At 35.7% G+C, this 25,428-nt stretch overlaps 4 protein-coding genes across 4 annotated transcripts; 2 read left to right on the top strand and 2 right to left on the bottom strand.

The window, feature by feature from the left end:
* Window positions 1-105: 105 nt before the first annotated feature.
* LOC125231911 (trimethylguanosine synthase-like) lies at window positions 106-6,662 on the bottom strand. Its single transcript, XM_048137514.1, has 10 exons — window positions 6,464-6,662; window positions 4,114-4,221; window positions 3,910-4,033; window positions 3,158-3,285; window positions 2,799-2,850; window positions 2,541-2,670; window positions 2,266-2,429; window positions 1,798-1,985; window positions 1,474-1,593; window positions 106-1,313 (listed from the first exon to the last, which is right to left on the bottom strand). The coding sequence occupies exons 1-10, from the start codon at window positions 6,593-6,595 to the stop codon at window positions 1,110-1,112; spliced, it is 1,350 nt and encodes a 449-aa protein (XP_047993471.1). The 5' UTR covers window positions 6,596-6,662; the 3' UTR covers window positions 106-1,109.
* A 1,379-nt stretch (window positions 6,663-8,041) lies between these two features.
* On the top strand, window positions 8,042-17,486 carry LOC125232046 (trimethylguanosine synthase-like). The gene is made up of 11 exons (XM_048137660.1): window positions 8,042-8,148; window positions 8,233-8,377; window positions 9,223-9,364; window positions 10,021-11,366; window positions 11,433-11,646; window positions 11,949-12,117; window positions 12,747-12,888; window positions 13,550-13,710; window positions 14,391-14,566; window positions 15,852-15,974; window positions 17,189-17,486. Exons 2-11 carry the CDS (start codon window positions 8,241-8,243, stop codon window positions 17,282-17,284), a joined length of 2,706 nt encoding a protein of 901 aa, XP_047993617.1. The 5' UTR covers window positions 8,042-8,148; window positions 8,233-8,240; the 3' UTR covers window positions 17,285-17,486.
* A 1,925-nt stretch (window positions 17,487-19,411) lies between these two features.
* LOC125231915 (small nuclear ribonucleoprotein F) lies at window positions 19,412-20,480 on the bottom strand. Its single transcript, XM_048137518.1, has 3 exons — window positions 20,366-20,480; window positions 20,098-20,286; window positions 19,412-19,896 (listed from the first exon to the last, which is right to left on the bottom strand). Exons 2-3 carry the CDS (start codon window positions 20,270-20,272, stop codon window positions 19,805-19,807), a joined length of 267 nt encoding a protein of 88 aa, XP_047993475.1. The 5' UTR covers window positions 20,273-20,286; window positions 20,366-20,480; the 3' UTR covers window positions 19,412-19,804.
* A 134-nt stretch (window positions 20,481-20,614) lies between these two features.
* Window positions 20,615-24,243, top strand: LOC125231913 (RAB6-interacting golgin). Its single transcript, XM_048137516.1, has 4 exons — window positions 20,615-20,848; window positions 21,411-21,888; window positions 23,018-23,158; window positions 23,572-24,243. The coding sequence occupies exons 1-4, from the start codon at window positions 20,773-20,775 to the stop codon at window positions 23,870-23,872; spliced, it is 996 nt and encodes a 331-aa protein (XP_047993473.1). The 5' UTR covers window positions 20,615-20,772; the 3' UTR covers window positions 23,873-24,243.
* Window positions 24,244-25,428: the final 1,185 nt, after the last annotated feature.

Below are 25,428 nucleotides of genomic sequence, written 5' to 3'. Positions count from 1 at the left end.
TGCTATTGTCCTATTTCAATTTCCAATTCTAGATATGGGATCTCCTAGTAAGTATTATATTTTGCATGGGATTGAAAGAATAATATAAACGGTCAAAATACATTCTGAACGTGCCTCTGCTCCATTGCATTGAAAATATTGCAATTGCAATATACAGGGTGAACAAGCCACACGTGAGATCTATTTTAAAAAGGTAACGTAAAGCCACATATATTACTTTGCTTAAAGTAATATATGTGATTTTTTTTAAGCCGTTTCTTATAACATTATTACTTATCCATTGCCATTAGACTTATATTGACCGGGATACCGGGAGCTCGACAAAAATCAAAAAGGTAATCACGGTCTATATCCCGGTCAATATAAGTCTAATGAAAATAACCGTGAATCATTCAAAACTCTTATCCATTGCCATTTCATAAATTTAGAACCCGTTAACACAGTGTGCGAACTTGCAAGCGATTCTATTATGTTACATTGCGGAATGTTGAGTTTAGATTTATCATAATTTAAACGTACCAATAAAATACAGCAATGTATTGAAACTCGTATGAGAGTTCTCACACTGTGTAAATGGGCTCAAGAAAATCGAAATAATAGGTACACTTTATACATAAATAGTCTTTAATGTCGTTTATAAATGTGCAAATATTACAAAAATATAAAAATAAAATAGAATGTGTTGTATATATTATTCATTATTAATTACAAATTGTTTCATTATATTTATACTCATTACCTACTAATTATACTTAAGATGAATGAGCTAGTCCTTAACCTAACATTATCCCAAATTGAAATAGATATCATACACGAAAGAAAAAACGGCAAGGCCCACTTTCGTCTATGATATCTATTTCAATTTATATTAAGTAATTTATATATAGTAGTGTGACTACTTGGAAAAAGAACAAATCAAAAATATTCAATAAAAATAAAATGATTTGTTCCCTACTTCTAACATTATCCCGTTTTTTTTCTTATACAATAATAATTAATGATAATAACAAGCTGTTACCTATATAATACGGCCGGCCCTGCTGAACTACGAGTAGAAGTTATTACTCTTGTGTTAAGAGATAATTTAGTGATATATTATGGATATAATCTTAATCTCCTAATTTTGAAGAGGAGATTTTGCTTTGGCATGGATTTGTCACAAAAACTAAACTGCCATCTGCAGGAGTAGGTATTGAATAATCACAAAACGTGTAATACACGACTAAAGCCTGGAAACTTTTTCCCTGTCCTTTAGATCCACCCATCATTTCCTTTATTTCCACAATATCGTTTTCATCCGCAAGCGATTGGATCTGAAACAAAAGTTAAATTACTTAATTAATCTAACAAAGGAACAATATTGTCATCTATCTTCTACTATTTACATAAGAGTGTTTGCATGATTTTTACGGACAAAATACCGCAACATAGTTCTATAAACTAGAATTGCTGAAAATACGTATGCTAACAAACCTGGTCTCTGTTAGAATTTCGGGGCAGGTACAAAGTGACCGAAGAGCTGATTTTTCGAGCTTCTCTCACCAGCTCCGATGCAGGACGTGGTTCTAGCGTCTCTATGTCAAAGAGTCCATCCTGAAAAAGATGTTTACATAGTTTAACAACACATGCCACAATGCTAGAGGCATGATAAGGATAAAAATGATACTTCTATTCGAGATTTTAATAATCATAAATTAAAATTTATTATGTGTTGAGCTTTATGTAGATGTTAAGATCCTGCTCTAAAAAGACTCTCAAAAACTTTTATCGTATGTAATCGTATATAAGTATAATAACCTTCACATAGTTGGGACCACCCCACGGTGGGCTTAAAAAGATCATGTTGGCTTTCAGGAAATGAGGCGCCATTTTTGCCAATTCAAAAAAATCTCCCACGAAGAACTGAATTCGGTCCTCCACGCCATATACCCTGGAATTGTGGCGAGCCAATTCTATCTTGTTCGGGTCTATGTCAATGGCTAGAACTAAGAATGAATTTTAATAAAAAATGTAGTCATAAAAATTAGACATAAATCTAGGATATAATGAGGCAATACAGTCGGAGGCTCGGAGGCTGGTCAACTATAGAGTTAAAACTGTTGGAAAGTTTTAAAATCGAAGCTTCTTATCTACAACCAACGTAATGGAACGGTACTCAGTGAAAAGGGCAAACCCGAAATAATGTAACTATGGCAAAATTACGTATGACTATCGCACAGGAAAAAATGCTTTTATTATAATCATGTACGGGTAAAATTAATTTACCTTTTTGTCCACACGTTTTTGCGAATTGTATAGTGTTTCCGCCAGCGCCACAAAATGCGTCCATAATGCAATCGTAATGGCGCCGTTCAGCAATCATCCTTGCAATAGGTTCCGGCGTTACGCTGTACCAGCTCTCTTTGTCCAGTTTGATTCCCTCAGGATACCTGACAATAAATCAGACAATACAACTTGAAGATTGTCTAAAGTTACATTATGAACTTTGCACTTTATTGAAAGTATTTGAACTGGATAGGAGACGCTGGTACAATCCGAACCTGGAGAAAAGGTACAGCCGTTTTTTCCAATATTTCCACATATTTGGGTCTTCTTGCAATTCAGGCGGCATTAATGCAAAGTCTTTTGGTCTTGATATGTTGGATGTTTGTGATGTGTTTGAATTATTCACTGTAGAGAGCAACAAATAAGAACATTAAAAGGATTCTTGTAAGTAAAATCACCAACTATGGTAAGCGAAATAATCATTTAACCCATTTATTGATCAAATTTAATTTATTGAGAGAAGCTTAACCCACCCAGAGCACCATAAGTAGAAGTTTGTCCGAGCAATTCATGTTCCAGAAGGATCTGTATACATATAAAATAAAATTATTTAAATGTATTAAGTGACAGTAAAATCATTATAATAAAATATTGAATCCATTGATTAAATAAGACAATGTTGTGATCATGAATAAATAATAATAATGATGATCAACTGCGGGTAATTCGAAAAACTTGTACAGCTAGATGTTGATACAATTCCCCGCTAGTCTTCTCGTAACCCCAGGCGTAATGTCACATCCGAACCAAATACAAAATCATCAGGCCAAATACAAAATGTATAAACGTAAGTCATATGCGATTAAATGCTGAATCGTGATTATACTAGTACCTGTAGCTGAGCTTGCTGAATTGCTTTATTGGTTCTGTTATTTTTCCGCTGCTTTTGACGCTGTTTATTCGCCTTCTTCGTGTTTACACCCTTCAATTGGCTGGCTTTCGGGTTATTTAGTTGGAGTTCTGCAAATAAAGCTCGATAACTATTTGTACAGATCATGTCATTCACAACGCGTGCTCCTTTTAATTCCTATTATCATGTCATGTAGTTAAAGGTTAAATTTGACAAAATTGTGTGTCTTCGTGAACGATACAATCTTACTTATGAGTCTTTAACGAGCCTACGTTTGAAGGAGGGCAAAGGTAAGCCAGCCAAGGAGATATCGACACATATATATGTGTCGATAAGTAATATTACTTCATCTGTATTTAGATTTAAATCAACGAGTAAATTTTATAATAAACTACCCACCTTTTTAAAAACAGAACAGTCGGACTCAAAATTCCTAAATAACCTAAAAACTGCTAATAGATAAATGTTTTTACACAATAGCTCAATTTATGGAGGATGATCCTTATGACTTGTAATTAGTATGTTAACTTACCAATTTTTGTAATTTACTTGCATCATAGCAGTATACTGTATTTAGATCCTTAGTGATAAATAAATTATAAGTATAAGCTAAGTACTTGTGGTATAAGATATTGTAAAGTACCATTTTTTGCTATACACTTTTCAGGGTCCATATATGTATTGTACAATTTATATGGTATGCAAATAAAGAACTATTGAACTATACAGCCAACCTGTAATTTTTTGCTCAACCGTTTCCAAAGATGCAGGTTGTTGGCATACACCCAAGTCATCGGTTGGCCAGTCTTCGAAATCTGCTAGTGTATCCTCAACAGCTGATTGATCTACTAACTGCACCTGCGCAAATAAAAGCCAAACTTTGTATCTCCTCCTATATACAATCTCACTGCTAGAATTAAAAAAGAAGTTTTACTTACCTGATTCTTGGTGTTCAGATATTTACGACGTCGTCTCGACTTTTTCGGTTGCATTGTTGCACCTGATATCTGAACCAGTGCCATTCGCCAAGCGCACTCGGGCGGAACCTGTAATTTTTTAAACAAATAGTTAATGGTAAGTCTAAGTACCTACTTGCTTTTACGCACACAAATAAAATACGAAGAGCAAAGGACCGATCAAATAATTGACAGGTTTTGACGAAATGATATGAATAGTTGCCACCAGTTTAGAAGCCCTTTAATAAATGCTACCTATGTAGAATTCTTGGTTCCATTGAGTTTTCCTGTTTATAAAACTTTCACAACATACCTACCATAAAACTTCCATGATTATTCCAATACCGTGCTTTTTATATTATTTTATGCAATCGAGCCGCCTGAGAAGCGGTCATCGTCGCCAATGGACGTAAACAATACCATATGCTATGCTTCATAGTACCCTAAGTAGGCATTTGTACTCAAAATAATACTTTACCTATCCAAAGTATTTTCAAAAATAGGTACAACCAAAGAGGATCGAGTATATTATGAATTTTCTGAGATGAACTTTTCGCTTTAGCCGTAATCTGTTAAACAAAGGCCTTTGTGTCTATTATTCACGGCGGCTAGCTCCCGTTTAAACGGCACGTGCTATAGTCTTAGTGTAGTTAAAAAGAAACTATCATGATAGTAATAAGTAGGCTTGGGACTTTTGGATGCTCGCTATGGTTCTGGCATCCGCACAGTCGCCATTATGTTAAAAAAAATTTTCGAAGTCAAAGTCAAAGCCTGGAAATAAAATTCTCTATCCAATCTAACAACAAGCTATATTCACCACAGTTTTTTTGATGGGATACACTTTTAATATGGTTAGCAATAAATACTTTTTTTCCGGCTTTGAAATGAACATCACATAAAGAGCAAAATATACTAGACTTTTCTTCATCATATTTTAATTCCTGATACGGCTCTAACCAGGATTTAATTTCGCAAGTCGTAAAATTATTCATTTTAAAATTTTGTTACAAATTGCGTAAACGATATTTCATCTGAACAGACAACTTATAACTCAAGTGTTTTTATTTTTATTTGAAATAGATGTCAATAGTCTGTCAAACAAAACACAAGTATCAAAGAGGAAGCATAGTAAAGTAAATTGTAGGTACGTATACAGAGTGGGGCCTAGCTGTAACAAAGGCGAAGAATTTAACTCTAGGCTATTCTCCTTATCTGATTAACATTTGTTCGGCGACTTTTAAAAATAACTTGTATTTTGATTTTTATCACCCTTGAAAGTTTTTTCTAAGAGGTAATGTATTGCGAATTCTGTTAAGTCTAAAGTGTGACAGACAACGTCAATGACAACAATAATGGCGTACATTGAAGCTAATATTTATTTTGTATGAAAAATTAAAAATTTAAAGACTTCATAATTTTTAAGTCACTGAACAAATGTTGATCAGTATAAGGAGAATAGCCTACACTACAGTTCAATTCTTCGCCTTTGTTACAGGTCCCACTCTGTATAGTATATATTATGCATATCGCGTCAACTGTGAACTTCGACACGTGTGTGTAATAGCGTTGTGATAAAATTAATTGCATATTGTTATAGGTATACGTGTAGATCATGACATCTAACATGTTTTATTTCCAGGCTTTGACTTTGACTTCGAAAAAAAATTTTTACATAATGGCGATTCTGCGGATGCCAGAACCATAGCGAGCATCCAAAAGTCCCAAGCCTAGTAATAAGGTTCAAATCCATAAAAAGCCCTTTCGGAGATAACACGTTTTGGGAGCTAGCCGCCGTGAATAATAGAAACAAAGGCCTTTGTATAACGTTGATCTCAGAAAATTCATAGAGCGAGTTACTGTCAAAGTAAAATGTTAATCACAGTGCATACACTGCCATCTCTCGACACAAGCTTAAAACTTTTGAACCTGTTTTGAAAATTTAGCCCATATTGTTAGCTTGTTATGTGTCAAAATGTCAAATATGAATATTAGCGCCATCTAGCCGAGCGTTCCCAAAAGTGTAACGCCATCTAGGCCACCATACCTTTTTCTCTAGAGCTTTGAGGTACGTTTTTTTCGTAGACTATCAGTCTATACGGAGTTACATATGGTCTTTGGTACAACTAAGGTAGATACTTAGGTACAACATTCTTCGTGTTTCAGAGTAATATATGGTAATAACAATTATTGACTCTTTTAGACATTTCATCCTGTATACTTTGGGCATTCGAATTTAGCAATATTTTTGATCTTGCAGACCATGATATACCTATTCAGACTTTTGTGTTTCGTATCGTAGCATTGGATTATTAGATAAATAGTGGATTCTTACCTGAACCGGTTCATACAATTTGACTGTATTTCGCATTGCTGCAATTCTTTTCTTTTTTGGTTGGCGCTGACGCTGGCGGCCTAACTTTTTCTTATTTACTTCCAGTGAAGGGTTGGGTCTTTGCTTGGGCATCTTGCGTTTTCAAGATAAACGCAGTTTGCACTTGCAGGAATATGTGACTAATGCCAAAGCAAGTGGTCAAGAAAACAACTGTGATGATGCAATTATGGAGATTAGAAATATAAGGAGCGAAAGCTTTAAGTATCAGATGTGCACATATAAAATCATAGATAGGTGGCGTTGCAATCGCTGCTGCATAAGGGTTTGACAATCTCTTAGCCTTCTCGGTAGTGACACTAGTGACCCCGCCTACGGAGCAAGAGGTCCCAGGGTTCAAATCCTGATGAGACCTTTTTAATTTTTTTTTACTAATATTTTTCTTGAATTATTTTATTTTTTTCTTGTCCAAAAATATTTTGTTTTGTTACAACTTTTCGAAATTTCATTCGCAAGACTTACAACATCACCTAAGAATCCTAAGATGGGGCAAACAATGTAAAAGGGCTTAAGTTAACATTTGTATGGATAAAACAATAAATAAACACAAATAAAATACCACAAAAAGAAAATTAATGTATAAAAAAAAAACAAAAAGCAAAAAGATGGTTGTCAGAATCAAACCCGAGAACATCTGCGTACGAAGCCAGCGCACTACCACGGGACTGACGGGACTACGTCTTGACTTGCTCAGTTTGACGAAATCAGCCTAGAGAAAAGAATGTCATGTCACATCGCTGATCATTGAGCGAGACATATGCTCCGGAGAGATTTGTAACTGCAATTACAAGGCCTCAGCCGGTCATTTTTGCGACTGTTCTACTTCGACAAACTTTCCTCCTTATCTCTAGTCTCCCTGGATGCAATCATCGTGACAGTAGTGCAATTTCATATGACCATAAAATAATAGAGGAGGGGAAGTCCGGATCAAGTCCGGATTCTCGAAATATTTTAAAAACACTAGACACTTCTCGAAATAAAACAGATTTTGATTGAAATTATCATGAAAATTTCTGTATATCGAACAATGAAGCGAGGAAATATAATATATGATCAAACGAGCTTCGCAAGCGAAGTTCGATCGATATTATATGACTCGCTTCATTGGAAGATATAATTACCCTCCCCCCGATACACCCAGATTCCAAAGTTTTGCTTAGAATAATCTCTGAAAATAATGAGGATCCCACCGCCGGTTGACACCGACCTAAAAAGGTTTAGAGCCAATTGAAATACTTATTTTTTATAAACTAAAATTCAATATGTTCAGTAGAAATAAAACAGATTTTGATTGAAAGCTCGTTTATCAGGGGAAGTGAAAATCCGGATTCTCGTTATTAAATACTTCTCGAAATAAAACAGATTTTATGAAATTCCTGGTTATAGTGGTTATAATTTAAAAAAAGTACCCTACTAAACACAAAAAGTTTATTTATAAACTCTTTTTGCTTATGGTTTACACTCCGTTCTACGCTAATTCTTTACCTTTCCCGAAGCCATATTTATATCGATTTTTTGACGTCTACATTATTTTGCTAATACTAAAACGAAACGTAATTTCCACTCATGGATTGAAGGCGGAATCTATATTAGTGGGTTATTTCGTGAATTTTCATCTTTTCGTGCTGGTATCGTGCATTATTAATTAATCCTTCTGTAGATAGTGACATTATGCAAGTCTTGGTGGTGTAAATAAATCTTTTACTTTACAGTTTCAGTAATGATGTCCGGGTATTATGACCAGCACCATCGCTGGGAGCCACTTGCAGAATTCCATTTTAACATTGACAGTGATGAAGACGAGCTGTTTGATGAAAATAACTATGTCTACTGCTTATGCAGCAGAGTTTGTATCAGGTATGTCACAAGCAACCAGTTTTCCTATAGAACTTTAAACTAATATTAAAACTATCCTACTCCTTTGCCTCCATTGGTATTCTAATATTTGGGTATAGATCTTTGTAACTCTAAGTTCTCATATTATGTTATGAGAATAGATGGTGTAAATATATTTAAACAGAAACAGAAATATTCTGTTGAAAAAAATTTGTTCTCTTAAGGGTTTGGGAATAATTCATAGGTTATTTTATTGAAGAGGACTTTACTGAAACTAAAATTTATTTATGTATAGACAGCAATACAGGGAGATAAACATAAGGAAATGGATTTTGTAATTATAATGCCCAGAGTGCTACACAGTGGGGTGTTCAGGTAGTCCTTATTTTCCGAAAGTTATGTTTTTAATTTGAAATATGTTTTATGGGTTCTCTTCACTTACACTTTGTAATTTTGAACTCGCTGTACTTGCTCCAAAATGTATTAACACATATCATTTATCTATAATATAACTAATACAAATGCACACATTTATTAAATAAATCTAAAGTTATACTAAAATTAAACTTAAAATAAAAATTAAACTAAATAAATCTAAAATTAAACTAAAATAAATCTAAAAACGGCCCCTGTGGCATGGTACCGAAGACGCTGGCAGCATTTCCTCGCTGGATTGTCAAGCTAATGCGCTGAGCGAGGAAGCTGCCAGCTCTTCGGTCTCCATTAAATGTATTAAATGTATTTTTTAATTCTGAAAAAAAAAAACTTTTACATTTAAGGACCACCATCCATACATCCTGCAATGACAGCAAATTGTTATCTTGGCTGAACAAATTACACACCATTGTCTCATGAAACCATTTTAGGGATGGCGTAAGGAGACATGCTGAAAAAGAAGAAGGCAGCGAGAGTGACGTGGAAGTTCTCCAGGACTCGCAATTCCATGAGTGGGAGGACGAATCCCATGTGCACTTCTCCGTCGATACTTCCTATAAAGTGAAGTGCGAGGTAAGATTTCCATCAAAATTCAATCTATTAACATCATGATCATAAAATCATGAGAACACTAATAACCAGACTTTCATGCCGATGACATAAAATTGACGTCACGCGGCATATAGGATGATTCAAGAGTTTTATTTAATAATTAATCATCATTCATCAATCATTTTAATCATGACTTCAATACTAATCTATTCATATGTAAAATAATTAATACCTACTTGATACGTGAATAGTAAATTAAATTATTTGTTTATTTTTATACATACCTTTTATTAAATAGTTTTGTTACCATATTTCAATAAATTATAAAAACAAAACAAAATTGTTTCCTTTTCGTTTCACGTATCAAGTAGGTATTAATTATTTCACATATGAGTAGCTCACTTTTGAAGTAATTTGTACATGATTAAATTGATTGATGAATAATGATTAATTATTACAATAAAATTATTTGAATCATCCTATATGCAGAGTGACGTCAAATTGATGTCATCGTGCATCGGCATGAAAGTTACGGGCCCTGCTAATAACTAATTACAATATTATTTTTATGTACAAAGTTCTTGCTGGTTTTATTCTTTACAAACTCTTTTTGGCAAACAGGGAGCATATCTCTTTAATCCTATTTCATATTTGCTGATACCCATATACTGTTACAGAAAGATGAAGGCGCCAGTTGTTACTGCAGCGCGTCTCACACAGACAACTACTGTTCCACGGACGAGCATGACCCAGCCCAACTCCATCTATCCCACGCGCTGCAGCCCAGCGACAGCGGAGCAGACCTCACCTACCCTGACTGCCTCTCTGACAACTACAAACTCGAGAAGATGGACCAAGACTACCCCCTAACAGAAACAAATGAGAACTATATGTCTGAAAACACTTGGGATAAATTCTGGGCAGTCAACGGAGAAAGACTCATTTGGGCATCCTGGATCAAAAAGTACAGTGATTACATAAACCCAAATTATTTAGATGAAAACAATGAACTCGCTCTGGACGACCAGAGCATACCGAAACAGCATTCAGCTGATGCTATATTTGAAAAAGAAACAGACAGATTTAAGAAAAATGAAGAGGAAAGTATGAGAGACAGAAAATTCTCGTATGACTCTAAAGTTAATCCGTATAAGAAGAAGAAATCTAATCAGCCTGTAGAAAAAAGTGATAAGAATGTGGATGGGCAGAAAGATGATATTTGGTTGCCTATAGGGAGGAGACGGTCATGTTCAGAAAACGACAGAATGCTTAGTCCTAGAACTATGGCTGGGACTGACTCCATGACAAATGTGACTAAGATCACTCTCTCAAGTTACGACGTAACTTCGAGCCATGTTACTTCAGAATCTACTGCATCTGATGACTACAGTGTATCATCATCAACATCTGATGATCAAAACGATCAAACAAGAATAGCTAACATTGATGAAAATCAAGATCAACCATTATCAGAAGAGTTAGACACTGAGCAATATTGGCAGTTCTTATGGAAGAAACATTTCGGAGATCAATACGCATTGCATTACGCGAATTATCTTGAAAGTCATTCACAGGAAACTATGCCTGAAATCACTATAGACAAACTGCCTGAGAAGAAAAATGAAGAGAAACTTCTCGATGTCGAATGTGAGAACAGCGAAGGGAATTCTCAAGAGATGCCAACAGTTATAGAAGTACAGGCTCAAGTTGATAAAATTAAGTTAGACGATAAAGTTAGTAAACCGAGGAAGAGGAATAAGAAATCAAGTTCTAGATATCTCGGGTCAGTCGGGGTGTTACTACAGAATTTGCTTAAAGAAGAGCAAAAGAAAGCTCAAGAACCGACAGATGGTACCGGAGATCAGAGTCAGAATGATACAAATCTAAGTCCAAATGATGTCAAAGAGGCAGACACAGTTGACGGAGTTACTACAACACCTCAAAATGATATTAACAACCGGTCGGTCGAAAGGGACGGCGGTGATGAGCCTCCAGAGGAAAGACCGGTGTCTTTAAAGAGAAGGTAAGCATCTCCGCCTCCTTAGCAATTTCCAACTATAAATATTGTAATATTTCTCTTTATTTCCAGCCACGAACTAGATGAGGATACAGAGGACAGTTCAGAGATAATAAAAGATACGTTTGAAGCGATGGGTTTCTGCCTGAAGGCGGGCGGTATGCCGCGCGGGCAGCTGGTGTACAAGAAGAGAGTGGCGCGGCTCCGGCCGCCGCGCAGCCGGCGCTACGGAGCGCCGAGGAAGACGTATTTCGATGATGATGGGAACCCTTGTGAGATGGATCAGGTTAGTCAACTTTTGAAGGTTTTGTGTACTTCATTTTGTCGACCTGTACTTTTTTTTCTAAAGCATAAAGGAATAAGTGAGGGAAGAGTTTTAACTTCATACATCAGTAAATGCGAGTTATTTGTATAGGCATAGTTATAGTGACATCTAGAGACAATCACACGTCAATCACGCGTCAAATAGCGTGAATTGACGTGTGATTGTCGCTAGATGTCACTATAACTACTGTATACTTATAGTTGTTCCTTTTTCCATGCTTAAATTATATTTTTAATTCCTCTGATAAATTTTGTCTTAAACAGGGTCAAGAATCCCACGACGAAAGAGAAATGCAATCAGACGAAGAGTGTGCCGTGAAATCGGACACAAAAAGATGGAGACACACCAAGATCAGCGGAGGATGTCCTAGCCACCACACCAAGATCAATGGAGGATGTACTAGCCACCGCTGCCTCGATAGCGTTGCCGGAAGACCCTGATGATTCAGAACAAGTGAAGGCTGAGGAAGAAGCGGTCCCGGATACAGCAGGTGAGTTAGATCAGTGAATAACTTTAAAACTATTTTTAAGAATTTGTACCAAAAAGGTTCAAAAGGAACACTAAGGGTTTCCCCAAACCTATGGACGCAGATTCGGCTCTCTAGCCGACCAAAAATTTCTCGTTAGTATATACCCGAATTTTGGTAGCCCACGAGGCAAATACCGCGTCGATATGAGACCCTTATGATGGTAGGCCTCCGTGATTCAATTGGTCAGAGCGATTGAACCGGTGTTCTAGAAGGTAGCTGGTTAGAATCCTGCCGACCTTAGTGTATTTTGGCCATCAACATAGACGACTTTAATCTAATATTGTTATTAAAAAAGGCGCAAAATTCCAAATTTTTTATGGGATTACGAAACTTTTTAGTTTTTAGAGTGACAGGATCTGATGGTAAGTGATGATGCGGTTGACGTCTATAGTTTAACGATGTAGGGAACAAATTAAATTATTTTATTAAATATTTTTTGATTTGTTTTTTTTTAAGCAGTAACTCTACTATATTACTAGTTGGCGTCTATAGTTTAGTTAGTGTATTCATATTTTTATTATTTTTTTTCCAGTGGCCAACTCCGAGTCAACGAAACGCAGGCGCCGTCAGAAGCGACACACGAAAGCCGATGACGTCACGGACATGCCTATAGAGTTGCAAGGAAACCCCAAAATGCTCAAATATTGGAAGAAACGACATTCCCTCTTTCACAGGTAAATACTGATTTTTTATCCATCCCATATTGGCCATGTTCGTAAGTTCGTGACCAAAACATGTTAAGTTTTTTTATCAAATTACCGAACCGTTTTCATAATTAACGGTAATTTCCGAAAAATCTGTGTTACGTCGTGTAAACTCTTGTGCTTCGGTGCGGAGACAGTGCGTATAATGCGTTTGAAATGATAGATAATGATATATTTGTGTAAACATGTTTTCATTTGTGTCGCTTTGTAAAATATAAAATGTAATATTGATCTGAAAGATAATCAACCTTATAGCAGAATGGATTTACCCAAGTTTGAAGATAAGCGACATATTATATTTACAGAAGCGTTAGACCGATTTTGACGCATTTTTCAGTGACAATTTTAGGTTCATCATAGCTTTAGATAGCCAGGGGGCTCTGCAGTAAACATTTATTTGTACAAAACTAAAACTGCTACTCCGAATTTGATGAAGTTTTGACTAATGGTTCTGTTAGTTATTACTTAGATAAAAGATTGTACGTACAAAGTTTTTTTTTATTACATAATACTTATGATTAAAGTACCGTAGTAACCAGTTTGGTGGCGAATTCTTCTTGATATTCGTTTTGAATTCGTGCTGTTGTACTGATCACAGTTATGTTCATATATATTATATTGATACCACCAGATTCGACGAGGGCATAAAGCTAGACTACGAGAGCTGGTTCAGCGTGACTCCAGAGAACGTGGCGTGGCACATCGCCGACAAATGTCGCTACGACGTGTTGCTAGACGCCTTCTGTGGAGCCGGCGGGAATACTATACAGTTCGCGCATACTTGTAAGAAAGGTTAGTGGATTTAGCTCTCCTTGGACCTTTGTGTTCTAGCACACCTCGGACACTGGCGATCAAATATATTGAAAGAGGCGCATTCCTAGCACACAGTAGAGATGGGCCGAATATATTCGGCATATTCGGCAAGTTTTTCAATGTTCGTATTCGGCCGCATAGTTCGGTTATATTGCCGAATATTTACCGAATAAACAAAGTAAATAAATAGCGTAAGTTTTTTCGTAATTCATCGGATAATGACATCCTATTTCAGCACTCTAAGAAAGCAACAAAGGGTGCAAAATTGTGATTGCGCTGTCCCCTGTAAAGTCTTTGAGCCCAAGTGCTTTCTCGTATGAGAGGAGGCCAGTGCGCAGCAGTGAGATGTATAGGGAACTTGACTGTAGTTAACATAAAATATTTTATACCACGCACGAAATAAAGCATCAGATAATTATAAGAAAAACATGAACAAAAGTTATCTTTAAATCCAATTTCTATTTAATAAGTCAGGTAGAAATTTATAAAGTACATGAGTTGACCGTGACTTCAGTCAATTCAATTTCATATAAATTCCATATTAGTACCTAAGTCGTTCAAATTCGTTTTGACAGTTCTTAAAAAGAAGCTGATTTGACTAGTAGGAAAGTAGCCCATTGAAGTTGAATTATAATTTATAATTATTTGTTCGTATACAGTGATAGCAGTGGACATCGACCCAGCGAAGATCGCCCTAGCACAACACAACGCGGAAGTATACGGGGTGGCAGACCGCATAGAGTTCATAGTTGGCGACTTCTTCAAACTGGCGCCGACTCTTAAGGCAGACGCTGTGTTCTTGTCACCGCCGTGGGGCGGGCCGTCTTATTCAGAGGTAATTTAGGACTATACTTACACAAAAATGCTTATTGGCACTTGGCACACTTTGCCACTTGAACCTGCGACCTTCTGAAACATAAAATAGTCTAGACACTAAACAACTGTGTTCTCAAAAAATTTAAAATTTTCTGTGATGCTCCCGCGGAACCCTCGGCTTGTTGTGTTGATTTTGACTGCGGGCAAATGCAACTGATCCATTTTTTCCATGTTTTATAATGTTTGCATTATTAGATTCAAGATTCAATAGTTTATTCATGGTAAACACATAATTATCTACATAAGTACATACATACATACAATCACGCCTGTATCCCATAAAGGGGTAGGCAGAACACATGAAACTACTAAAGCTTCAGTGCCACTTTTGGCAAATAAGGGGTTGAAAGAAAACGAAACTGTGACATTGCAGTGACAGGTTGCCAGCCTCTCGCCTACGCCACAATTTAACCCATATCCCACAGTCGCCTTCTACGACACCCACGGGAAGAAAGGGGGTGGTGAAATTCTTAACCCGTCATCACACAGGCAAGATACATACATAAGTATTACATAAATTTTACAATTATTGTCGTTATTAAATTGATTGTCCATTTGTTATACATATATGCAGAGGGCGGAATTGCTCATGGCAAAAATCAAACGTCAATAGAGTTGGAATGTTAAATTTTATCGACATATTCAGCTATCGATAAATTCAGTCACCTTTTATATTTCTGACTTTAACATTAAGCTCTTTGATTAGCTTCGAAATTTGATTTTGACCTCTTTGATTAGATTAAAAAAAGTAAATTGAATTTTTTTACCATTTATCACTAGTCCTTTTGCAACTAATTCGTTTGAAAAATGGTTAATCCAAGACGAAAAACAGTCAACAAATGGATAAAGAAGTATCCTCGTCTTACTTACGTCGAAAACAACTCAACAATATATATGATAATAACCAGTTTAATCGAATCGATAAAATTTTACGTTCAACTCTATTGACGTTTGATTTTGCCATTAATTCCGCCCTCTACATATATGGCACCGTGTTCAGTGGGTACACGTGGAACTCAACTTAATTACAATGAGGAGGCACACTGACATTTTATCCCGCCAGGCGGCGCCTAGGCATGTCACTGTCATTCATATGTGTCAGAGAGAAAAAACACATCATCTCGCTCTCACGTATGAAAGAGCAATGGACTAATAGGGTGGCGCCATCTGTCATAACCTTGAGTGTGCCTCATTGGCCCCAGTCGGGATTTGCCCGCTTATCTCAAATTATTTGTTGGTTTCAGAGTAACGAATACGATATAGAGACGATGCTGGAGCCGAAACCTGCGTCCGCTCTACTGTCCGCAGCGCGTACCGTCAGCAGCAATGTCGCGCTCTACCTACCTCGCAACACTCGCACTGATCAGGTACTTGTACTTACGGCCACTCTACCGAAACTCTACTGGAAACGAATTTTATTGAATTTGAATAGTAGCGACCAATAGTCCACTAGTGGCCGAATTGGGAATCGAACCCTGGCCTTCAGCTTACGTGTCGTGACTAACGTCGTTGCCTCTAGAACCAAAGGACTAGGTTTACATAGAAGAAACATATTTGTATAAGGGCCGAGCGTGTCAGATTTTGTACTGAAGTTGTTACTTGCCTGTGATTTTAAATGTCCTCAGTCCCTTGAGCGTGCATCATTTTTGTGTTGTAATTAAATATCACGTAACGAGGCATTTTTTATGTTTTTCTTGACTTCAACTTACAAAAATTGACGCCCTTTTTTATGTTTTTGTTGACGTCAACTTACAAAAATTGACGCCGCAAGCTGCGAAAGTGCGAATAACGACGGACAAGTCAGTGGATTTTATACTGAGTTCATTTGATAGTCCCAGGTGTTTTTGAGAATTCATACTTATTGCTACTTGCTACTCACGATTAGTGTTAGTCCGTTTTCACATTATCCGACCCGATATCGGAAGGATTTCAATAGGAAAAATCCAAGATGGCGCCTGTAATGTATGGGATATCGGTCCGACATCCAATTTCGGATCAGATAATGTGAAAACGCACTTAAACGTATGAACTCTCAATAAACTGATCTTTGGTTTAAACAGTCCAAATGTGAAGGCCAGACACACCGGCCAGGCACAGGTCAATATGGGTATGACACACTTACCCATATTGACCTTTAGAGTTGTGCCTGCTCGTTCACTGAAAAGATCGCTCCCAACTAGTACGATCTCCAAAGTGTACTAGTTCGTTCTTTTAGGACATTTAGGACAGTAGTACACCGAGAGAGCGAGAGACAAATTGTGCATATGGCGTACAGTAACGCTCGCTCGTACTAGCCGAGAGCTATCGGCCGTTTTCGCGCGCTCTCTGTCCGAGTCTATCGGTTTAGTTCGGTTGCGGTCGAATCACACGGATCGCTTTGCTGTCATTGTCACTACTGCTCTTCGCTCCTTTCTATTGCGCGTGTGCGAGTGGACTAAATGTACTAGAGAGCAGAATTTCATTTGGGAGTAGTTCGGTCTAGTACAGTGCAGGGAATCGTGTCTTTTGTACTATTAGTACATGTCCTACACAAGCCTATTGACCTTATGTGAAATATGTAAAAAATGCTTGTTTTTTGCAGATCCTGTCTCTTGCTAAGGAGGTTGGTGGTTCCGTGGAAGTAGAACAGAGCTACTTGGATCGACGGTTTGTCGCCATCACAGCCTACTTCTACTGATCTATAAAACATAAAGGCTGGAGATAATCCTGTCTGTGAATGTGTCTACTATTAAAGCAATGGAACCTGCAATAAAAGGGCAAAAAATAGTACCTAACTACTAACTAACAAACAAGCACATTTTTCTACACTAAATATTTTTTGTTTTTTTTATACGATAAGGGAGTATTACCAAGGATTATTTATATAGGATTTACAATCTTCATACTAAGAACCGTACCTCCATTTTTTAGCGCTACCTATTAAATACTATCATAACTACACTGATGATGCAACCGAATTTTTTTTTTCAAAATCTGTATTGACGTGATATCATGGATATTAAAATAAAGAAATATGAAATATGTCATTTGTTCTTATAAAAAATAAAAACACGCAAAAATATTTGGGGAAAATATGATTTTGGCCACTTCCAGGCTGCGAAACAGCACCATCTAGTTTTAAGCCTAAAAACCCATACATTTTAAAGGTACGCTTTTTTGTATGGGCTTTGTCAGTCCCGTATTATATCATTCTGTGTAGAGAGCGCCACTGGCACAAATTGAGGGCCTTCGCGAAAAAAAGATCCGTATCCGCCTCTGTTGCTCAAGCAAAAAGGCAGAAAACATAATTCGTTTCTGTAACAAACCGCATTGAAGTATCAATGGGATAGTGAAAAGATTTCACCTTATTCACATATCGCACATTTATCGATATCGATAAATATTACGGACTGGGTTGGTCGAGCCCTAGCGATTTATTTGTGTTGGTAGCACGGTAGCAGTGACATGACGTCACGACCGTCGAAAAAACGCTTGCATGAGTCTGTTCGAGAGTGCCGACTCTTAAAACGTAGTGATTCAATGCTCTTTGGTATCAATGGCATAATAAAAAGATTTAACTGACAGGTACTGAGTCACTGTTGCACTCTGGCAATCAATAATACTCCTTATCCACACAAATATGAAAGCTACTGAGCATAGATCTCCCACGAAATTTTTCATTCCCAAAATACCTCTGAGGTATCAAGTCTATTCTTTATGCATTTCTATTTTCTTCAAATTAAATTATGCGTACATGAAACCATATTGCAGTAATATTTGATAAAAATATTGTATTCAATATACTCATTAGAAAAGTAGGTCTCTGCATTTAGACCATATGTATGGTGTCTGGCATTTATAGTTAAACGTACAATAAAGTACTTATGTCAATTTCTCGTATGGGAATTAAATTTAATAGCATCATTGTGGAATTCGTCTTGTGCTACATTTTTTTTTTCAAATTCTGTTAAATGAGTGTAATAAAATATATCAAGTCGGTTTTTTATCCTGGCAATTTTCAATGTTCTTACAGTCTGACCAAAGAGTAAAAATTAAAAAGTGGCAGTGTGGTCGTCCCGTTTTCTCTCACATAATTTGAAAAGAATGACACTACAATGTTGCCCCTTTAATTTCTACATTTTTGGTCAGACTATACTCATATATAACTTTTAATGTACTGCCACAATTTTGAGGGTATATATAGCAATAAACTAGCACAAAATATATGGAATATGGGATTCACTTTTGTGATAAAAAATTTAATATTTAGCACAATTATATGCGTATTTCTAAGTCAGTAGATTCCAAACTACGAATGACTGGAATATAAGAATTTGTGTGATTTATTGCCTGTGTAAATAACTGTTAAGCGAAATATAATCATTATTCAAAAATTGAGTTGTAATTGTTTTTCCTATTTCACGCAATATTCATACAATAATGGAAAACCAGTCAGTGCTGCAAGTAAATTTCTATGTGACACTATAATTTGATTCATCATTTGTATTATACATATGTCTGGTTCATGCCAGTAATCTGACCAGTGAATTTCCTGTTCTACTCAAGTGCTTTTTGCCATTAAATAGAATAAGACATTTGCCACAAGTGCTGGGTGTGTCCATTTCCATCAGTCAGTAAACAGCATCAGTTCTTAGCAATTAGCCATACAATGGCCACAGATGATATAATATGGCCTAAGGGCCATTCAATCTTTTTGTCTCCTAAGCATTGGTATCTAGTTGCTCAACACAAAATTAATGGAACACTTGTACAGGTACATTATAGGGTAGTCCTAAGAATATTTTCTGAATAAAAACAATATAAGTTGGAATACATTCTTATTAATTAAGAAAATCACAAATTGAATAATTCAATTTAACAGTTGGTGCAATACACAAACACTTTCAGTTTCAAAGTTCATGAAATTGACTAACAGAATCATTAGTTTCAGTAATTATACCACCAGACAATATTGACCTGTCACAGAAAAGCAGTGCCAAATAACTGCTACTCTATGGCCCGCCTAAGTTACAAAAGTGATTATGAGACAAACTTCTGGAATGTGTATGTCAAATATATATGTATCAAGTGTCTGGTTACGTAAACAAAGATTGGTCTCTCAGTATAAAATTATAGATTCTTTTACCAGTTTCATATGAGCTTGATAAACCCAATACCCTAGTACACTTATTGTAACTTACAAAATATACACTAAAAGCTATTCTTTCATTTCTCCCTCTTCGTCTTCTTCTTCTGCCCCTCGTACGTACAGGACGTTGTTACATCTGATTAGAACTTCTCCAAGATTGCCTAAAAATTAATGAGTACATGGTAAGAGATTTGTTGTTACATTATTCATCTTTTCCATACTTTTTATATTAGAATTCTATGTTGCTACAGAAATGTATTCCGAAACAAGTAACACACTATACCAGTAGATACTTAAAACAGTAATGGGAAAAAATAACAAAACAGGAGAACATGGTGATCTTTTGTTTGATCCAAACTAACCTGTGCATTTGCCATCAACAATTTCTTCTGTGTTAGCTAACTGCAGATTCATGTAACCATCGGCAGACACCAAGAGTCCTTTGTATTCATGGCCCCATTTTAGCCTCACAAGCACGGATTTCCCTGTCAAACTGTTGAGGAAAGGCTTGGGATTGATGGGCATAGCCGCTGCCATTTTTGGTTATTTGTCTGGAAAATACACAAATCACTGATAAGTTTTGTACGAAAAGTGAGGAATTGATAGCTTTAGTGTATATCATGAGAGTACCTTTTTCTATTAACAATTAAAATAAACAGAAATTCAGTTATTCACCGAATAACCTAAAACCGCTGTGGAGTATAGATGATGCCGCCAGTAAGTTTTTTTTAAAGAATTGTTTATGGTTATGCTTTACTTTTTTTATCTCAAGCTCAAGCTATTCCAGATAAGTCGTAAAACGCTGAATCTACTATTAATTTTGACACATCTTTGACATTGCTTTTAATACTTTGTTTTATCTGTGCGTTCTCACGGCACGTCATCTTTTTGCCAGCAAAACATCGTTGGTTCATGTCGTATAGCTTAAAATTAATTTTCGTATTTAAAACTAACAATGAACTTTATTTAATAACTAATATCACTAGCTCAAAGTAAGACAGAATTTAAATATTCGAGTAGACGATCGTCACAGTACAATGTCGTCTACATTTACTGGATTCAGTGAAGAAGATTTGAAGAGGATCAAATCCGTGGACACGGAGTCAAACATCGGTAAGTAATGGATAAACTTAATTTAAATGAACCCGGTAGTTCGTACTACATCTTTATAAGTTATGAAAATAGCCAAAGTCAACAGAAAAATAGGTTGACCTCGTTCAGCGCCATATAAAACAGTTAATTTGTTGTACTGTTCTTCTAGGAAAATAGCGGTACCGCTAAGTACTAATACGATACTTTTAAGCCCTTTCCCGTACGAATGTACAGTTGTGCAGTAATTTGTCATGCATGGATAAGTTTATTCTTAATTCATGCTCCTGATATTATCTTAATGTTAGTTGCCTTCTTTAATTAAATGCATAAAAATATTAGCATACCTAGTAGGCATAATTACGTCATCATCAAGGAAGATGAGATAATTTGTGAGTTTTTGTTGCAGCTGCAACATTAGCATTCTCATGTTTTTTGTGATTATTCACATAATCCATATGTATGTAATCTATAACTATGTTGCTCTGCAGTATGAAGTGAAAGTACTTTACACTAGCATTACACATTTTACTGCCTAGATATACAAGTTCATGAAATTTTGTTATCTAAACTTTTTTTTTAACAGAATCAAAAGTCACAACCAACATCAAAAAGGCCCAAATAGGTGCAAAGCACAAAAGAACGAATAATCAATACAAATTGCCTTTACAAAAACAAAGTTCCGATGAAGCAATAGATGTTATGTTTGATAAATGCCGGCTGAGTATAAAAAACAAACCAATCACAGAGTACAACAACAATGACTCAAGCGATTTAGACAATATTAGCACAAGTACCATTGATTTGAACAATGAAGATGATGCATCTGGTGGAGAAGCTAATGACAATGAAAAAGATTCTGAAACTGTAATGGAAAATCATATAGATAGTAGGAAAAGCAGTACGGGTGTTACACCGGATCTGGTGCGGAGTGTGGATAACTACACGGAGGATGAGTTGGCGTCGCACGGTGCCAAGTTGGAGGAATTGCAACTGAAGCAGAAGATTATGGAGGAGCAGAATAAGAAGCGGAAGGAAATGCTGGCTAAAGCTTTGGCCGACAGGTGAGATTACTTTGATTTTAGGTAGTACAGTCAGAGACTCCCTTGCATAAAAATGTGTATGCAAGGGGGTATACTTTTCTCTGCAGCTGACTGTACTATATATCTTAGACTACTCTTCTACTAATTAAAATAAAAGTTTGTAATAAGTAAAACAGTAAATTCAACCAAAATTTCCATGTAAGTTATAGTATTAATATCAAGATGTCTTTTTACTTTCTTTTAAATTGGAAGTTAACTTCCATGTGTTGCTAAGTTAAATAGTGATTTGAGTATCTAGATTCTAGACTATAAATACAATGATTTTTTCTGTGCTTATTTCTTTAAATTCTTGACTATGCAGACTATAAAAACAAGGGTTTTTGTGTGCTTAGCAGTTTAAAAAATCTGTTTGTTAAGCATTCCTTTGCAACTTTAGCATATATTATTACAAGACAATTAAAATATCATATGAAAATGTGACTGAACGTTTTTTACATTTTAACAGCAAGCCAAAACGGACAGTGTGAGTGGGAGTTTCAAATTTAATCTTGACATGATTCACGATGTTATCACATTCAAGTACTTGATTAGTTATCACTTTGTCACATTGCAATAGTTTTTATTGTATTTTGAAATCTGTGTGAAGCATGTTGAAAAGCAGGATTAAACTATGTTTAATAACAAATTTTTCAATCTCATTACAAAACCAATATGGTATGCTAGTTTTATCTTCCATCAATTAAAAAAAATTTAACGAAATTTTCACAGTTATTTGCGATTAAGTCCTATTTGCTATCCATACTATAATATTATAAATGGGAAAGTGTGTGTGTTTGATTGTCCGTCCTTCACGTCAAAACGGAGCGACGAATTGACGTGATTATTTAGGTGGAGATAGTTGAAGGGATGGAGAGTGACATAGGCTACTCTTTATCTCTTTCTAACGCGAGCGAAGCCCCGGGCAAAAGCTAGTTTTAAATATATACTAAATAGTGCTATCTTAAGGATTTCTGGAAGAGAGTATTCTTTAGTGATAAGGCCACCTATTGTTCTACTCTCATTTCTTGTGACTTGTACTGTTATCTGTAAAATGTGCAACAATTTTATATAAATGATTACTAAAATCAAATAATGTTATTATAAATTTCAGGACCAAACAAACGGCAGAAGAAGTAGTAAGACTGGAAAAGATAAAGAAAGAACTTCAAGTGCTAGACGGACAGTTTTCACAGGATGTGTCTGTGTTGAGGAAGAAGATTGACCAGGCGTGTTTGAGTTATGCAGAGGCAGAGTAAGTGTTACCTGTTAACTATTTTTGCTTATCACTGGAAAAATTAATCACTCTACAAATGCTCTGCCTTAAAAATTTACGTATGATATAGATCTATGTGGAGAGCACAATTCCATCTATTTCCATTTGGATTTTTATAATATAATTTTAGGTCAAAACCAAACTACACTAATCAGGTACTAATTTTAAGTAATAGTGAACCATAGTAATATGTAGACAAGGTTCATTTGTTACAACATTTGGTAGTCCTGCCTGTTTTCAAGTGCTGAATAATGAATGTTACTGAAATTCATAATTTTTTTTCACATTCGAATGTTTGTTGACATTTGCTTTATTTTAACTTCAACCCATTCCCTCCATTCATTAACCTGTTCTTTCGATTTAACAAAACTCATTATTTGTTTACCTTTCAGAAAACACTACCTAAAAATAGAAAAGGAGTTCCTCCAAGCGAAAATCAACCTACAAAAAGAAAAAGAGAAGAAGGAATTACTGACAGAACACCTCTGTGCACTCATCACCCACAACGAAACCAGAAAAGCACAGAAACTTGAGACTTTGATGCTAGAGCTTGCCAGTGACCGGAAAGGGTCCTTGATTGACCGGAAAGAGTCTGTAAGTGACCTGAACCTCTCACAGACTCCGGAAGACGATGACAGTGCGATCATAGTGGATGGTGTGTGTGAGAAAACTGGCAAGATGGTAGAACTTTGAGACAACGAATTTTCAAACTTAAGTTCACATTTATGTGGTCGCCTTTAGCAGCATAAGAGATAGTTTTATTTTATTTTATAGGTACAAGTATTTATTGCATTTAAATTTAAGCAGTACTCAATGTGGTGCCTTAATATAGTTAAAAAACGAATTGGTCAGTGTACACTAAAATATTCACTTTAAGTGATAATTTTAAGCTTAATATTAAGGAGATTAAAATTACTAATTGTCTAAACATGACAATTGTATTAATATACCTAAAAGCAATACATATGCATATTGATACGATTAATAGAATTTAATAATATATTTTTGTATGTAATTGTTAAAAATAACCAATAAGGTATCAAAATAAAACAACAATACTCAAATATCTAATTCATTTTATTTTCAACATTTCAAAACATTTAGACTTAAAAACTACTTTTTACAACTTATGAATATAAAAATGCATTAACAAATTCGAAGTATCTGTGTAAATACTCTTTGAATGCTGAATTTATTCTAATAATACTGTAATAGGTACAACTCGTCATAATGTTACATTATGAAGATGTCTATTGCATTTGTATTTTGCATCCTGTGGATTGCTTATCTTATCGTATCCGGTTAAAATATTAAATTATAAAACCATTCACAATAGCCGAGTCCACACTGGCCGCATGCCTCGCGAGACAGTGCCTTGCGTGCAAAACGTCCGTTCTTTTTTTTTTTTTTCGCTGAACTGTACGTAACATCTGAATACCTACTGATGAGTGTAATCGACTAAGGGCCGGTTGCACCAAACCGTCTGTCTCTGTTATAGCGTTCGTTTAATTTTATTCTATGGCAAGTTCCATAGACGTCTGCTGCGTGACGATGATGTGTCTGTCAAATGTGGTTGATGCAACTGGCCCTAAGACCATTAAAGTTATCGTAACTAGCTCACTCTGTCGTGGCAAAAGGGAAAGAGCGATAGAAATTGCTCGCCACGATAACGGTTTTATCGTAAGCGATGGTGACGTTGGCTAGTTACCTGATGGGTAGTTGTTTTTCTGATACGATTATATTACAATGAATACTGGACGGATTGGTCATAATTCGTGTAGTGGGTATCTAAGTATGTACCAATAATATAATATATGATGTAAATTATTGTGTCTTGTGCTGTATGTTTGAGCTATAATGACCAAGTTGCAAAATGCACCAAAAAATTAAAAAAACTTATATAAATATAATATGATCCGAATAATAAATGTCGTCAAGTCAGAGTTTAATAATAAAGTTCTGAATGAGTCGATTATATTGACATACCTAATAACCATATTATGATGTTAACACACCAATCGATCAACGGAATCTTACGTTGTTCGAAAACGATGTCTTAAGATACTTTAAAAAAACCGGCCAAGAGCGTGTCGGGCCACGCTCAGTGTAGGGTTCTGTAGTTTTCCGTATTTTTTTCAAAAACTACTGAACCTATCAAGTTCAAAACAATTTTCCAAGAAAGTCTTTATAAAGTTCTACTTTTGTGATTTTTTCATATTTTTTAAACACATGGTTCAAAAGTTAGAGGG

The sequence above is a fragment of the Leguminivora glycinivorella genome, chromosome 12 (assembly GCF_023078275.1).
Source record: "Leguminivora glycinivorella isolate SPB_JAAS2020 chromosome 12, LegGlyc_1.1, whole genome shotgun sequence".
Lineage (NCBI taxonomy): Eukaryota > Metazoa > Arthropoda > Insecta > Lepidoptera > Tortricidae > Leguminivora > Leguminivora glycinivorella.
The sequence above is the reverse complement of the archived record's forward strand: the minus strand, read 5'-3'. Positions and strand labels throughout refer to the sequence as shown.